A 14,553-nucleotide genomic window follows, 5' to 3' on the forward strand; every position below is an offset into this window, starting at 1 on the left:
TTACAGGGTTTACAGTAACTAAAAGAATAACGTTTACTGAACACTTATACATTTTTTTTCAATAATTCTTTGTTGTTCTCGCCTATTTACATACATACATCATCAATCCCCCATTCCAATCCAATAGTTGCCGTTTTCTAAATGTAGAAAACATTTTCACACCCGCGACCAGTCAAATCGAACTTGAGTTCTCCAAGATGCTATCTATCTCATATTCCGTTTCAATTCATCACTTGTTCTCAATTCTATCGCCTTCATCAATTTTCTTACTGTCTTCTTACCAGCGCACCCATCTTTCCCCTCTTCTTTTTTCAACATGTTGCTTTTTCTGTTGCACCCCGTGAGTGATGGAACATTCTTTATGTATTACTGCAGCAGACCCTATCAATTGTCTATTTTTCTGTTCTTCTGATCAGTGTCAGACAAGAGACTGTCAGAAGGAAGACTGATAGATGAAAAGATACTTTTTCAAATTTGGTCTTCCAAAATCGGAATACCAGAACAGATTCAATCCAACCTTTGATGGATGGATGTCCCAGATTGTGAAAAAAGAAGATATTTTTTTCAAACTACTGTCTGCGATTTTAGGAAGAAAATTCTTTTTCGCTGCAGAAAGAAGAGATGAACTTTTGTTTAGTTACGGGTGGATAATTGAAAATTGTCTCTTTTCAGTATTATGACATCAAGTGTTCAAAGTTGTTACTGATGTTGCGGATTTAGTTATGCTCTTGGCAATCATAGCTTCCACACAGGGATGTTCGGAATAGGATTTACGGAGTATTAAGAAATTCGGAATCTTCCAATTTTCAGAATTTTCAGAATCTCGTAATATTCAGATTTTGAAAATTTCGGATTTTCCGATTTTTAAAAATCCGGAATTTCGAAATTTCAAAATTTTCAGAATTTCTAAACTTTCGGATTTTGTAAAAGTTCAAGTTTGAGGTAGAAATTCCATTTTTCCATCACAAAAACGCAAAAAATAGGTAAAATTTGAAAAAAAAAATTTGAAATCGCAAAAAATAAAAAGTATTCTGCCCGAAAGCAATTTGAGACGTATTGTAATCTAAACCCCTCTAATTATGAAAAAATGCTCGGGAATATTCTGTTTGGAATTTTCCGAATTTTCGGAAATGCAAATTCCGTACCGAACATCCCTGAGCATAGCTTTTACCCAGGGATGTTCGAAAGAAACTTTTCGGACTTTTTCAAAATGACAAAAATTTCGATTTTTTAAATTTTGTAATTTCAAAATCTCAGAACTCTGTTCCCAACATCCCTAAACTTCCACCTACAGTACCGGACAATAAGACAAACATATTTTCACTCGGGTTTTGACTAATTTTACCATTTTCAGGAATTTACGGCTTGGCTGTCAAGTTTCCCATTACTTCGGAAAGTTTGAAAGGGGTTGACCCGTTTTTGTACTGAAAACGTTCGGGAAATGCAAAATTTTTAATCTAGGTCTGTTTTACACTCTCCACAACTTTCAGAACTATCGGAAGCTTAACAACCGAGCTTCTGGCTCTTGAAAATTCCGAATGTTATCTGAAAACCCGTTTTTTCTAAATCTTCTTGACCGGTACTGTAGTTCCCCATAATTTTAGAATCAAAAGATCATTGTCTTGCGGAACACAATCACCATTACTCGTGTAATAGATCAATCAGATTATCACCTCCTTCCGACAGTTGTAATTCGGTTACGCATATAGCATAAAATGGACTTAAAAGGCGGGATGCCGACGGCCCGAGGCGCCTCTGTCGGCATTGTCATCATTAGAATTGAAAGGGACCGGTTTCACGTCATAAGCAGAGAAAAAAGTGACGGTGGTGGTGACTATGAGACAGACACAGTGAAAGGAGACTGATGCCCTTTTGAGATCTCTGGGGGGGGGGGGGTTCGATTTGCAACACTCACCCACAGACAATACATCGAGACATGGGGGGGGGGGGGTAGGAAAAGGTGAGGCGAGAAAGTTTGAAAACGAATCGGGAAAGGTGTCTGAAGGTTGTCAGAGATTTCACCTCCCGGCTGGCACTCAAAATTTTCATTTTATTCGGCCGAGAGAGATCACTTTTTGTCAAGGCTACTCTCACTTGGATTATTGCCTACAACAGCTGGTCAAATAGTTGAAAAACGGCAGTTTTTTTTTGAAAATCGTGGGAGTAATCCGAACTAGACCAGCTTTCAAACTTGTTTGCTTTGAAAATTATTCTTGAATCCATTTTAATCTATTTTAGCAATTTTTTCTAGCACAATTTTTTTCAGAAGTAGCTTTCTACCAGATATAGAACTTGAATTTTCATTCTATTAATTATCTTTTTGTAAAATAACTACCGTACTTGCTCGGATAAAAGCCCACCCTATACTTCCATTCTGAGCGGCCCCCACAAATTGTGGACTTTGTACCCTCAACTTGCTTCATTCCCCGTTGTACCCTCTAATTTTTGTTTTGCGCAGTTTTTATGACTTTTGTTGCACAGTTTTTCATGAATAATAGAAAAGGGAAGACATTTGCTTTTGCAACGATTTGATTTGCAAGGAAAATTATGTGAAAAGGAGGGGAAAGAGATAGTGAGTGACTCATTGAAAAAGGGATCCTGTATGTGCAATAGAAAATAAAAGCCCAATAGAAGCCCACCCTTCACGAGCACTTTGTGCTCAATTATCTCGATTCCTGTTTGAGATATAAAAAATCTGTCAACCGATAAAATGTTTGCGATATCATGATGATCATTTTATTAGTTGACAAATTTTTGATAACTCTTATAGAAATCGAGATAATTTAGCTCAAAATTCATGTAAAGGGTGGATTTCTTGCTCCAATGAAAGCTCACCTTATAAACGCACTTTGAGCTTGACTATCTCGGCTTTGGTAAGAGATATCAAAAATCTGTCAATTGATAAAAAATGGATAATATCATGATGAACAATTTATCAGTTGATGAAGTTTTGATATCCTCCACAGAAACCGAGATAATTGAGCTCTTAAATTAAAATTAAATAATTGAGCTCAAAGTGCGCGTACAGTGTGGATGGTTTGCTCTGTAAAAGACTTGACCCTCTACGTGCACTTTGAGTTCAATTATCTCGGTTCCTGTGAGAGATTTAAAAAATCTGTCAACTGGTAAACCATTAACAATATCATGATGAATAATTTATCAATTGACAAAATTTTGATATCTCTTACAGAAACCGAGATAATTGAGCTCAAAGTGCACTTCAAGCAAATACGATATCAGATGTTTGATAACTCGATTTTCAATTAATCCTAAATTTGCATTTAGTAATCCTCAAATACTCTTCTTCTGGACATTTCCTTTTCGTAAACTGAATACATGACAATTCTGACCATACGCCATTGTAGTCATTCTAGGACTTATGCATACTTGAAGATCCTATGCATACAACTCATCTCTCACCCATTACCCAGATGAAGACGTGCCGTCCAACCCTTCTTATTGTTTAAGGCTCTTCTTATCAATAGTTTTTTTGCCTATGAATGTTTTTATTTGAAAACGCGATCACTGACAGACGAAAGCAGCCTCAAATGTTGCGAAAGCCCACCGTAATTAGGTACAATTTGAGTAATTAGGTGTGACAGTTGATTTGAAATTGGCAGCGATTGTTAACGTTTAGTAGTAGGAGGAGTTTTTTCTACTGTTTTTTTTTTATTTTCAAAATTTCAAAAAGCTGAAACACTTGAAACGTCTTGATAAAGTAAGTGCTTCCAGGTTCTGAGCTAATCTCAAGTTTGAAGATTCTTCTTTTCGAGCTGGTTCACTTCTTAGAGCTTCCAAAGAGTTTGAAGAATGTGTTTCTGTTTTTTTTTTCAAGTTTCTTAAATCAATATGATCCGAAAATTCACTGTTCATCTTATTTTCCATTACTTGTCTCCCCCATTTTTCGCCAACTCTTCCCTTCCTTCCCAATTTTTTTTCTCTTTCTGCCAAAAGAAAAAAAAAACAACGGACGGTTACTGAAGGAGGGGTGTCCCGTCTGGGGTCTCCTCCGCCTGTATTTGTGTTTCACTACTCCCGTGTATTGGAAGACAGGCAAAAAAAGATGTATGTGTTATGTGTGTGCGTGTGGTTGTTGACCGAGAGGACGAGAAATGCAGCAGCAGCCCCAAAAAAATCTGTCTTCCTTCTCTCTCGCCCTCCTATCTGCTTATCTCTGCTTCTCTCCGTGTCTCGCCCGAGAGAGAGAGAGAGAGAAAAAATACGAAACTTTTCGAAATAGTTGCCACACACAAAAAATGGGAGGAGAGAGTTTTAACTTATGAAGGCGGGGAGGTCGTGGTGGTAGCTGGAGAAATGAAGATGATCATTTTAGGATTCCCAAAACACAGTGTTGCATTTTTTTCCGAATCGAAGACTGACTTACAAATCGTTTTCCTGGAAAAGTAAGCAAACATCATTTCCGACGAATCGACGTTTAATATTCGCCCATCTCTCTCGCTCGCCATTTCGCAGCAGAGGCCCTCCCTTCATTTTTTTTTGAGCCAGGAATCTGTATTGTTTCCATTCCCTTGTTTTAGTTCTATAAAAATGAAACGTCATATCAGCTGACTTCCACTAGGTGTCCGATTACCTGAACTTGGCATAAAAGTGCAAACTTAGTACATAGAAAACTGTTTGCCAATTTCTCCACTCATAAGAACGCATTTACTGGTTTTTCCGCTCTTTGTTTTCCTAAGAACTCCTCTTTGAAGTAGGCAGCTTTCTCAGATGTTTGTGACGTGTTGTGCTTTGGCAAGGATATTATTCTGCTAGAATGGGTCGGTTAAGAAAGTTTAGGTGTACTGCTAATCGGACCTAGACTAATTTTCAATTCGTTGTCTGCTTTTATCATTTTTTTTGGAATTAAAAACCTATTCTGTTTTTTCAACTGCCCACTTTTTCTTTCCCATTCTGCTGATTGCACATTTTCTCCTCTTTCTTAGAAAAAAGATATTTCTTATCTCGGAAAATCTAAGACAAATCTGCAAAATGCAGATTTCTGCGTCGTTAAAAAAGCGGCCCAGCCAAACCGTTCAGACCGATAAAATCGGAAGATCGCGGTGGGACAAAGCGTCTCTCTAGAAAAAGGGGAAACTATCGTAATCCGACGCATTCAAAAGATATGAGCTATGAGACGTGTTGACGTAAGAGACAGTAAAAGGGGGAAGAGGTGTTCCTTTGAAGTTGATGACTCTCCCAGAAGGATTACGTTGGGCAGTGTTTCAATTTTGGCCACTTGGCTTGTTAGTTATGATGACCTGAGAACTTATCCGACGATTTCTAAGATTCTTTGAACCAATTAACATTAAGTTATTATTTTACGTTTCGGCCCACAGAGGTCTGACTAAAATCGTATCTGAAAGTGAAGATTTTCAACTTCTATTTCAACCAATTCTGAAGAAAATAGGGCACCTTCATCTAGAGCGCACAATGTTGTACTCCTATCAACGGACCCGACCCATGTCGTCCCATCTCCAGTGATTTACGGCTTCTTTTGCGACTCACATCGATCACACGTCTCCTTCGATATTCCCGTAAAATGAGAAATTTTGTATCTGTCCAGGTTTAGAATTCCTTCAAATTATTTTATCTATAATCTACAGTTCCGGTCAATAAGATATACAAAATCTCATTTTTCAGTTGCTTTTCGGTAATTTTCAGGAGTCTGAAGCTCTTCTGTCAAGTTTCTAATCACTTCGACAAGTTTAGAGGGTCTAGAACAGACATAGATTGAAAAATTTGCATTAACCGAATTTCCGAAAATTTCTAGTTTTTCAGATATTTGTCCTATTCTGAAAGACACGTGTATTTTCACATTTTCAGTACAAAAAATCCAAAAATCAGTGTCCTTCAGAAATCGGCGAATAGCTGAAAAACTAGGAATTTTCAACAAACTTGGTAAGTACAAAGTTTTCAATCTAGATATGTTTCACACCCACCAGAACTTTCAAAGAGATCGGAAACTAGATAGCCTAGCTCCAGAATTCTGAAAATAGGGAACATTGCCAAAAATTAAAAAAATTCCATCATTTTAGGTTCGATTTTCTATTTTTTGGATTCGATTTTTCCTTTTTTAGATTCGATTTTCTATTTTTTTAGACTCTATTTTCCAATTTGTCAGTTTTATTTTCCATTAATTAAGGATCGATTTTCGGTTTTTCAGGTTCGATTTTCCATTTTCTGATTCTTCACTCTTCCCAGACATTTTTTAATTCTATTGTTCCCATTATCAAAGAGCCATCTCCCTTTCGATAACCAAGCCCCGCCCCATGCCTTCTGATAACCATAGAGAGTGGTGTTATTGAATAGACTCCGCCCCCAAGTCTCATTTTTTGTGTGTCCCCCATTCACTCTTAGTTTTTTCGACACTCCTCCCTCGCCTCCGTTAGAACCGTCTCCCTCTCCTAATTTTGACGCGAGACGCAGACATCCCATTTTTTCATCCCAAACTCTTCCTTCTGATCAGTTTCGCTTTTGTCCTTGACAATTGGCTCGTCATTGTGCGGGTCCTGCCCTCCCTCACCACACCCACTTTTTCGATGGCGGTGGTGGCGATGGTGATGGTGGTGAAGGACCCCTCCTCTTCTCTATGTACACGAGTACGTAAGTGTGTATGTGTATGCACAATTCTTCTTCTTCCTCTCCTCTGTTGCCCTTTGAATGATAATAGCATTGGGGGTTGCAGGGTCGCAGGTGCCATATGGCACGGTTCTTATCAGCCGCTGCTTTTTGTTTCCTTTTCAAACCCCATCAGATTTTTTTGACTTTTTTTTGAACTGCTGTCACTAATGATGTTTTTCTCGATTCTTCTCTCGATCCATTTTGATCTCTGAAACATAGGACATGTGACCTTTTTTTCTCGTGCTATCTTGTCTGCCACCCTTCATATGATTCTTCGTTGTTCTTGTTATCTATTTATTCATAAACACTTTCTATTTTCTTCCATTTTTCCAGCTTGGGTCCCCTTCTTTCTTCAACTTCTTACTCACATCAAGTCTATCAAGTCATAATGGCCCGTCCAATTGTACACGATTCTTCATCTTCATCCCTATCGTCGACTCGTATGCAGTCAGCTCCGATCAACATCGCCTATGCCAACAGATACGATCACGCTTCATATGTTGAGCAATGGCACTGGAACCTTCGTCGTCAGGAAGACATCAGTGACGATGAGGACGATATCGAGCAGAATCAGCAAACCGATGACGATGAGGACGATGTATTTATGATGTTGCAAGACGGATTCTCTGGATACATGATTGAAGATGCTCCGTCTACTTCTTCCCGTATGGTCCAACCAGCTGATATTGCCAAACCAGAAGATGACGTCACTACCGCCGCCGCTCCAGCTGTTGCCGAACAAAAAACACAAGAAATGACCTCCGAGATAACGCCAGAGAAGATTGCCCAGATGAGTGAAGACGTTTTCGAACAGCTGTTGGCTGAGAACGAGCTCCAATTGCGACAACTGATCAGACGCGTCTCGAATCGCCATCTTGTACTCAACTGAACGATTTATCTTTTCTGTCTAACACCGGTGAGTGCATATTACAACAGGGTTCTCAGAAGGAGACGTAATTCAGGATATAGCGTAACTCAAGAGGCTTATTATGCAAATTGTGGGAGTTTTATGCAAGAATATGTTGGTTATATAATATTAGCATAGCGGTGGGAATTTCCTTAAGAAGAATACTGTAAATACTGTAGATACAGTACTGGTCAATGAGATCTGCAAAAATGTATTTTTGAGTAGATTTTGGGCCTTTTTGACCATTTTCGGGAGTCTAGAGCTCCAGTTTCCGATTACTTTGAAAATGTGTAAAACAGACCTAGATTGATAACTTCAAATTTACAGAATTTTTAAATAATTCCTTTTTTGTCGATTTCTAGAAGAGACTTCTTTTTAGCCCGTTTTAGCCCTGAAAACGTGAAAAACAGGTTTGTCTCAGAAATCAGCAGATAACTAAAAAACTAGGAATATTCAAAAATTCTGTGAATGCAAAGTTTTCAATTTAGGTCTGTTTTACATCCTCTGAAATTTTCAAATTGATTGGAAACTATACAGCTGAGCTACAGACACGTGAAAATGCCAAGAATCAACTAGATCTTATTGACTAGTACTGTAACTCGAGAGGTTTATTATGCAAATTAAGGTAGTTTATGCAAGAACATTCTGGTTATGTAATATTAGCATAGCGGTGGGAACTTCCTTAGAAAGATACTGTAGATAAATAGTGAGAATCGTTTAGAAGGGCTACAGTAAACAATCCGTTATCCCATGATTGAGTATCCTCTTTTTCAGATACCGTCATTCGTATTTGCTCTTCTGCCGCCTTCCGTCAAATCTACAACACCATCTACATCACCCGAAACATTTTCATCAACTCACCCAACCGTTTTGCCGACAACATATTCTTTTTATACTAATCCCTTTGACCCCCGTTTACTGCTCTCCCCGTACCATTTTGACCTCTCTGCTTTCTGTCTTCTGTACTCTATTCCTCAATTGTATTCTGATACCTTTCCAATATGCTTTGTATGACCCCTCTTCACTAAATCTACCCACATTTGACCCCCCGTCGCTATTTTTTGCCCTTACCTTTTTGCCTTTACCGCTCTCCCGAATCCATTTGTATTATTATAATCTCTTGGGAGGTTCCCAACTGGGGAATCGGCTTCTCACCTTTTATTGTCTGGGATTTCTTTCGTATTATTTTTCTGCGCATGGGAACTGTACGCCATCCTCTGTCATCAGACGCAAACATATAATTTCTATATATATTTGGGACCTAGAAATCTGTATAGTCACATTCTCTGTAGCAATCCATCACTTCTTTCCACCCCCCCCCCCCCCCCCCCCCGTACTATCTCGCACAACTCAGCTATCCATGGATATTTTGAAACCATTCTGACTCTATATTTTGATTCATTTTTCATTTTTAAAAGAAAAGAATAAACTTCTAAAAAAGGGTAAACATGTTTTGAACATATGGTTGGTGTCACAAGAGTTGCTGATAAGAACTGTTGAGTTGTTCCTGGTTCAGATATTGGGAGGAATCGAGAGACAAAAACTGTTCTCTGCCGCCGAATAGGAGTTCGTCGACCCTGAGTGTCTTGTTGACAGCCGGAGAGAGAAAAAGAGAGATGTTGCGATGGGCGAGGCATGTGCCCTTTTGACAGGTCGTCAAAAAGGTCCCGTGGTTTTTTGATCTCGAAGAAACTACGGTTTTTTTTATCAGAATTTTGCGACCAGACAATGTTGATAGAGCAGATTAGTTCTGTAATGCATCTAGAAACAGATCCAGTAGATTTTAGGCCATTTTGACCATTTTCAAGAGACTGTCAAGTCTCCGTTCACTTTGAAAATGTAAAGGTTGTCAAACAGAATCAAATTGAAAACTTTGCATTCACAGAATTTTTTGATATATTCTAGTTTTCCAAATATTTGTAGATTTCTAAAAGAGATTTTTTCCGATTTTTAGTACAAATAGGGCTGAACAGGGCACACTACCTTTCCATAATTCTTAAACTGTACTAAACTTGAGGCTCTGGATGGTTCTGGATAATTTTTGTCCCTTCAAATTAGATTTTTCTGTCTTTAAGTTCAACAGGTCCTTAGAAATGTTGGTTTTTTGAAAATGGAACAGTATGTAACTTTTTAACTACGGTTTCTTGGAAATCTGAAGACACTATCGTAATCAGCAGCTACCCCCAATAAAGTGAACTCGCGATCTAAAAGTTTCTGATCATTTTAAAATTTTTAATCGGTTTAAAACAGATATAGATTGATAACTCTGCATTCATAGAATTTTTTGAAATAGTTCTTCATCTATTTACCAATTTCTAAAAGGTCCATTTTTACCAGTTTTTAGTTCAAAAACCAGCGAAAAAGTTTTCTTTTAGAAATCAAAAATAGCTGGAAAACTAGGAATTTTCGAAATATCCCGGAACGCAAAATTTTCAATCTAGGTTTGTTTTACACCCCATAAAATTTTCAAAGTGATCAACAGCTTTACAGTCGAGCTGCAGATTCCTGAAAATGGTCAAAATGGCCAAAAACAAACAAAAATGTTTTTGAACATCTGTAACTCTCTGAAAATGTATTTTTGATGGAAAAAGAATATAGAGGAAAAATTACATTCAGACTTCCTCTAACCTTTTTCGGAACAGTCTGATTTAATATATGTTCTGACTCACGTGTCCGGAAACTCGTCTTCATACCCTTTGTATGCGGAAATTTGAATTTTTTCCCTTTCTCCGTCTGCAAAGTTTAACCAAACACTTCTTCCGGATCATTTGGCGCCAGTTTGGAATCACAAACACACACACACACAATATTGTCTTCAGACACCCACATAAAACGATTATCGGTGTCACGTCATTATGGATAATTGAACACCTTCAGAGACTCTGCCGCCATACAACTTTTGGGAATCCGCTCAAAGAACGCAATCGCGTGATTTTGAGGGTTTGAGACTATTGCGCTATCAAATAGTTTTACACATTTGCCAATTTACGCGTAGTATGTCTACCGCATGTCGTTCACACAGACATAAAAATGCATTATCAGTTCTTATCACTAAAAGTAATGAAGGGAGGTAGGGGAAAGACAATGATTAGAGACAATAAAAAATTGAATTTGAAAATTTAAGTACTTCTGATTGGCAGTTGTTATTTCAAACTGTCTCTGGATGGGGTGATGTGTGTACACAAGGAACTGAAAATGCTAAATTTAGATTTTTGACCGGCCCGAGGGATTTCTACAAAATTTTTCAATCGTCGGCGATTACTGGTTCAATTCAGACAAGTCTTGTGATCAGCATACCGTATTTCCTCCAAAAGATTTCATCCTTGCCGTCAACTTTGGGCTCAATTAGATTCCTGTGAGATATATTAACAATTTTTCGACTAATAAATTATTTATCATAATATTACCAATATTTTATTAGTTGACAGATCTTTGATATCTTTCACAAAAACCGAGGTCATTGATCTCAAAGTGCATGTAAATCGTGGGCTTCTATTTGTGTTATTACAGTATCCGTTTTTCAATCTCCCACGCTCTCTTTTTTTGTAATTTTCCCTGCGAATCAAATCGTCATCTTGCACATTGCAAAAGTCTTCCCTTTTCTATTAGTCATGAAACACCGTGCAATGAAATTCATAAAAAACTGTGCAAAACAAAAATTAAAGGGTTACAATAGGGAACAAATCAATTTTGGGGTGCAGAATTCACAATTCGTGTGTGGAGCTTGAATTTAACGTGAAGGGTGTGTTACTTGTTGATAGATTTTTGTTATTGTTCCCAGGAACCGAGACAATTAAGCTCAAAGTGCGTGTAAATGGTGGGATTTCATTAGAGCAAGCAATCCACTCTATACGTGGACTTTGAGCTCAATTATCTCGGTTTCTATGGAAGAAATCGAAAATTGGTCGACGGATAAATTATTTGTCTTAATAACACCGAAATTCTATCAATTGAACAATTTTTGATATCTTCCACTGGAGTTTAGATAATTGAGCTCAAAGTTAACGGCTTGGCTGGACATAGAGAAAAGACAGTAAATTCAATTTTCAACTAATCAAGGTCAGATGTTTTACAGGTCTTGGCATTCAAAGAAGAACCATGTAAGAAACCTATTGAAAGTTGACAATGTCACGCAAAAAAAGGCAACAAATCAGCACGCTTCCGTTTCTCATAAAACCAAATAAATTGATGTTTTGTATCATGCTAGCAACTTCGTGTTCACACATTCCTGATACATGTTGTAGCAGGAGAGAAATGATTACACTACGATGAAAAATGGATGGGATTCTAGAAAATTGCTTGGAAAATGCTTAATTACGTTGGATTTTTTGTTCTGTGCATGTCAAGTTTCTATCTATAATACAGCACGCAAAAATTTTCTCTAATTAACATTGGATTTGTTTGCCTAGATCACGTGATTTTCTCATTCTCCACTTCTCTTTTTCTTGAATTTCGATTTTTCCTAATCTTTGATTTCCATTCTGACAATGACACTTGGCACCCGATAGCTTGTACTTTGTGAAAAGCAAATTCCAAAAAGTTCGTTCCCAATTATCAGATGGGCAGCTGTGATGCGAAAGAGACATGTGACACCGACTAATGATAGACAGCTGTCCGGGGAAAAATGTCTGGAGGTCTCCCAGATTGTTTTTTGAACTCGTGGAGATGTCCTTGAAGTATGTGCGATTGGGAGGCGAAAGTAGGGAACATATTTTTCGAAATTTTATTTAAGAAAAGAGAATTTCATTGTTTTGAAAAGTAACATTAGTATTTATTTGATAAAGCGTCAAAAATTTGTGTTTTTCACGGATTTCTTATCAATAATTTAAATTAACTAAACAAAAAAAATCCTCACGCATGAAATCATGTTACCCTATCCGACGATATCAAAAATGTATTTGGTCCTCCGAGTACCAATTATTTTAGTTATACCTACATGAGAGATGAAAAATGTCTCTCGGCCGACAAATGTCTAAAAATATAACCTCTTTTGTTACTTGAACTTGAAATATTGAGGAAGCTTTAGTAGAAAAGTGGTTGACAATAAAATCGGAGAAACTCAACAATTGTATAGTTCTCATGGTGATTATCATAAATATCCGACCAAAAACGGATCATCAACAGTGCCGGCTACATGTTTGTTATTTGGTCGGAGTCGGAAAATCGGAAAATCGGATATCCGCTCATCTCTGTTTTTTTGTTGATAACTTCAGATAAATTCTCTGGCAGATATAGATTCGCACTTTTTTCGGAAAAAATTTCCGACGGATCGTTATTATCTAATTTCGGAGACATCCTACTACTCCTAAATTCTCCGATTCTCTATAAATAAAGTCGAAGAAAACTGGAATATTCGATTTTCCGAAAAAAAGTTCAAAGAAAAGTCTTGCTCAACTTTTAGAATTAATCATTTTCAAGATAATTATCAGCGGTTAAGTGTGATATAGAGAAAAATATGTATTACATTCTAGCACAGAAAAGGAATTAAATACCATGAAATGCATATTAGAAAAAAGAAAAAGAATTAAATAAAAAATAAACACACTAACAAAAAAGGAGAATTATAAATATAAGTTTAAGCCGTTTTTTATATATTCTATTTTGCTCAAAATCATAATTTGTCGTATGTACGCCAATCCGAAGCTAATGGAGTTTTGGTGGATAGATCCGTATTGTTTCAAAAATTTCTGCGTTGTTGGGTACAGTTACCCGTGTTCTGCAAGTGTGATCCTAGAAATTTCAGAAAATTGTGTTTATGGTCTTACTTTTCCCTGCACTGTCAATTGTTCAGAATGATTTTGTTTGATAATGGATGGTTCCAAACCATGACTATTTCGGAGATGTTTCTCGAAGTACCTGATACACCTGAATCGTTTTCCGCAGCCGACAACAGTACAAAGAAGTGGTTTCTGCAAGCAATAAGTTTGCATAATGGACCTCATTTTGTCTCTTTCTCTTTGAAAATTAACTCACTTTTGGATGTTCCTCGTGCATATGTGTGGATTTCTTTTTGAACCTTTCAAATGAAGCTCCACAAACATCACAGGAAAAAGGTTTAGTCTTAGAATGTCTTCTCAAGTGGCTGTACAAATAGCAACGTCTAGAAAATCTTCTGTCGCATCCAGGCTCCTGAACATTTACAGTTTAACATCAAACTATCCCAAAAACCAGACTCACCTCGCATCGGAACGGTTTTTCTTTTGTATGATATTGTATATGAAATCTATGAGAAAAAATGAAACACATGGGAGGTTAATCTCGAGAACATTTATTCAACTTTTTTTTGAAAATTTTGATGGGCGGAGAATGACGAAAACTGAAAAAGTTTGAAAATTTTCCCTAACCTATGTCTTTCTGTATGAACACTACCAGGGGGTGACAGTGACTTTGCCGAGCAGCTCTAGCTTTTCAGTTTGAAAGTTTTCATGAGTTGGAAATTAAATAGCAGCCTTAATGTGTCGATGCAATCTGTAAACAGAAATTCCATTTGAAACAGCAAAAAAAAAATAAATGTGAAACCCTGTTCTTTCAAGTCATTTTTTTTTCAGCAAAAATACCTTGATAGAAACTCGAGTCCTCAACTTTGAGTCCAATTATTTTGATTCCTGTGAAAGATATAAAACAATTGTCAACTATTAAATTATTGTTAATATTATGATGGATAATTCAGCAGTTGACAAATTTTTGATATCTTTCACAAAAATTGAGATAATTGAACTCAATGTTGAAGTTTTGTATGGGGTTCTATCAAACTAAATGCGCCGATTACTGAGAAAAATGCGGTATTTCCAAGAAAATGTTCTACAAACATTTCAAATGAAAATTAGGGGCCTGAGAAAAATCTCTGAATTTGGTAGTTTTTTTTTGCTGTATGTTTGTGTTTTTTAAACCTCAGGGTCTCGGCATGTTCAATATTTTTCTTTGACCAGACCTAGGAATGGGATTTTACCAAAATTGCAGTTATCTTTGGACTTCTGTCGTAATCTGCCCATTATAAACCGTATTTCATGTAATCAAAACCGAAT

General features: G+C 37.1%; 2 protein-coding genes across 2 annotated transcripts; one reads left to right on the forward strand and one right to left on the reverse strand.

Moving 5' to 3' along the window:
* Nucleotides 1-7,009: 7,009 nt before the first annotated feature.
* CBG07479 lies at nt 7,010-7,510 on the forward strand (the record flags this gene model as incomplete). The annotated part of the gene is made up of 1 exon (XM_002645740.1): nt 7,010-7,510. One exon carries the CDS (start codon nt 7,010-7,012, stop codon nt 7,508-7,510), a length of 501 nt encoding a protein of 166 aa, XP_002645786.1.
* A 2,450-nt stretch (nt 7,511-9,960) lies between these two features.
* CBG07478 lies at nt 9,961-13,774 on the reverse strand (the record flags this gene model as incomplete). The annotated part of the gene is made up of 5 exons (XM_002645739.1): nt 9,961-10,092; nt 10,139-10,261; nt 13,294-13,437; nt 13,502-13,657; nt 13,706-13,774. The coding sequence occupies 5 exons, from the start codon at nt 13,772-13,774 to the stop codon at nt 9,961-9,963; spliced, it is 624 nt and encodes a 207-aa protein (XP_002645785.1).
* Between the last annotated feature and the right edge of the window lie 779 nt (nt 13,775-14,553).

This window comes from Caenorhabditis briggsae (assembly GCF_000004555.2).
Source record: "Caenorhabditis briggsae complete genome, chrX, whole genome shotgun sequence".
In the NCBI taxonomy this organism is placed as follows: Eukaryota; Metazoa; Nematoda; class Chromadorea; order Rhabditida; family Rhabditidae; genus Caenorhabditis; species Caenorhabditis briggsae.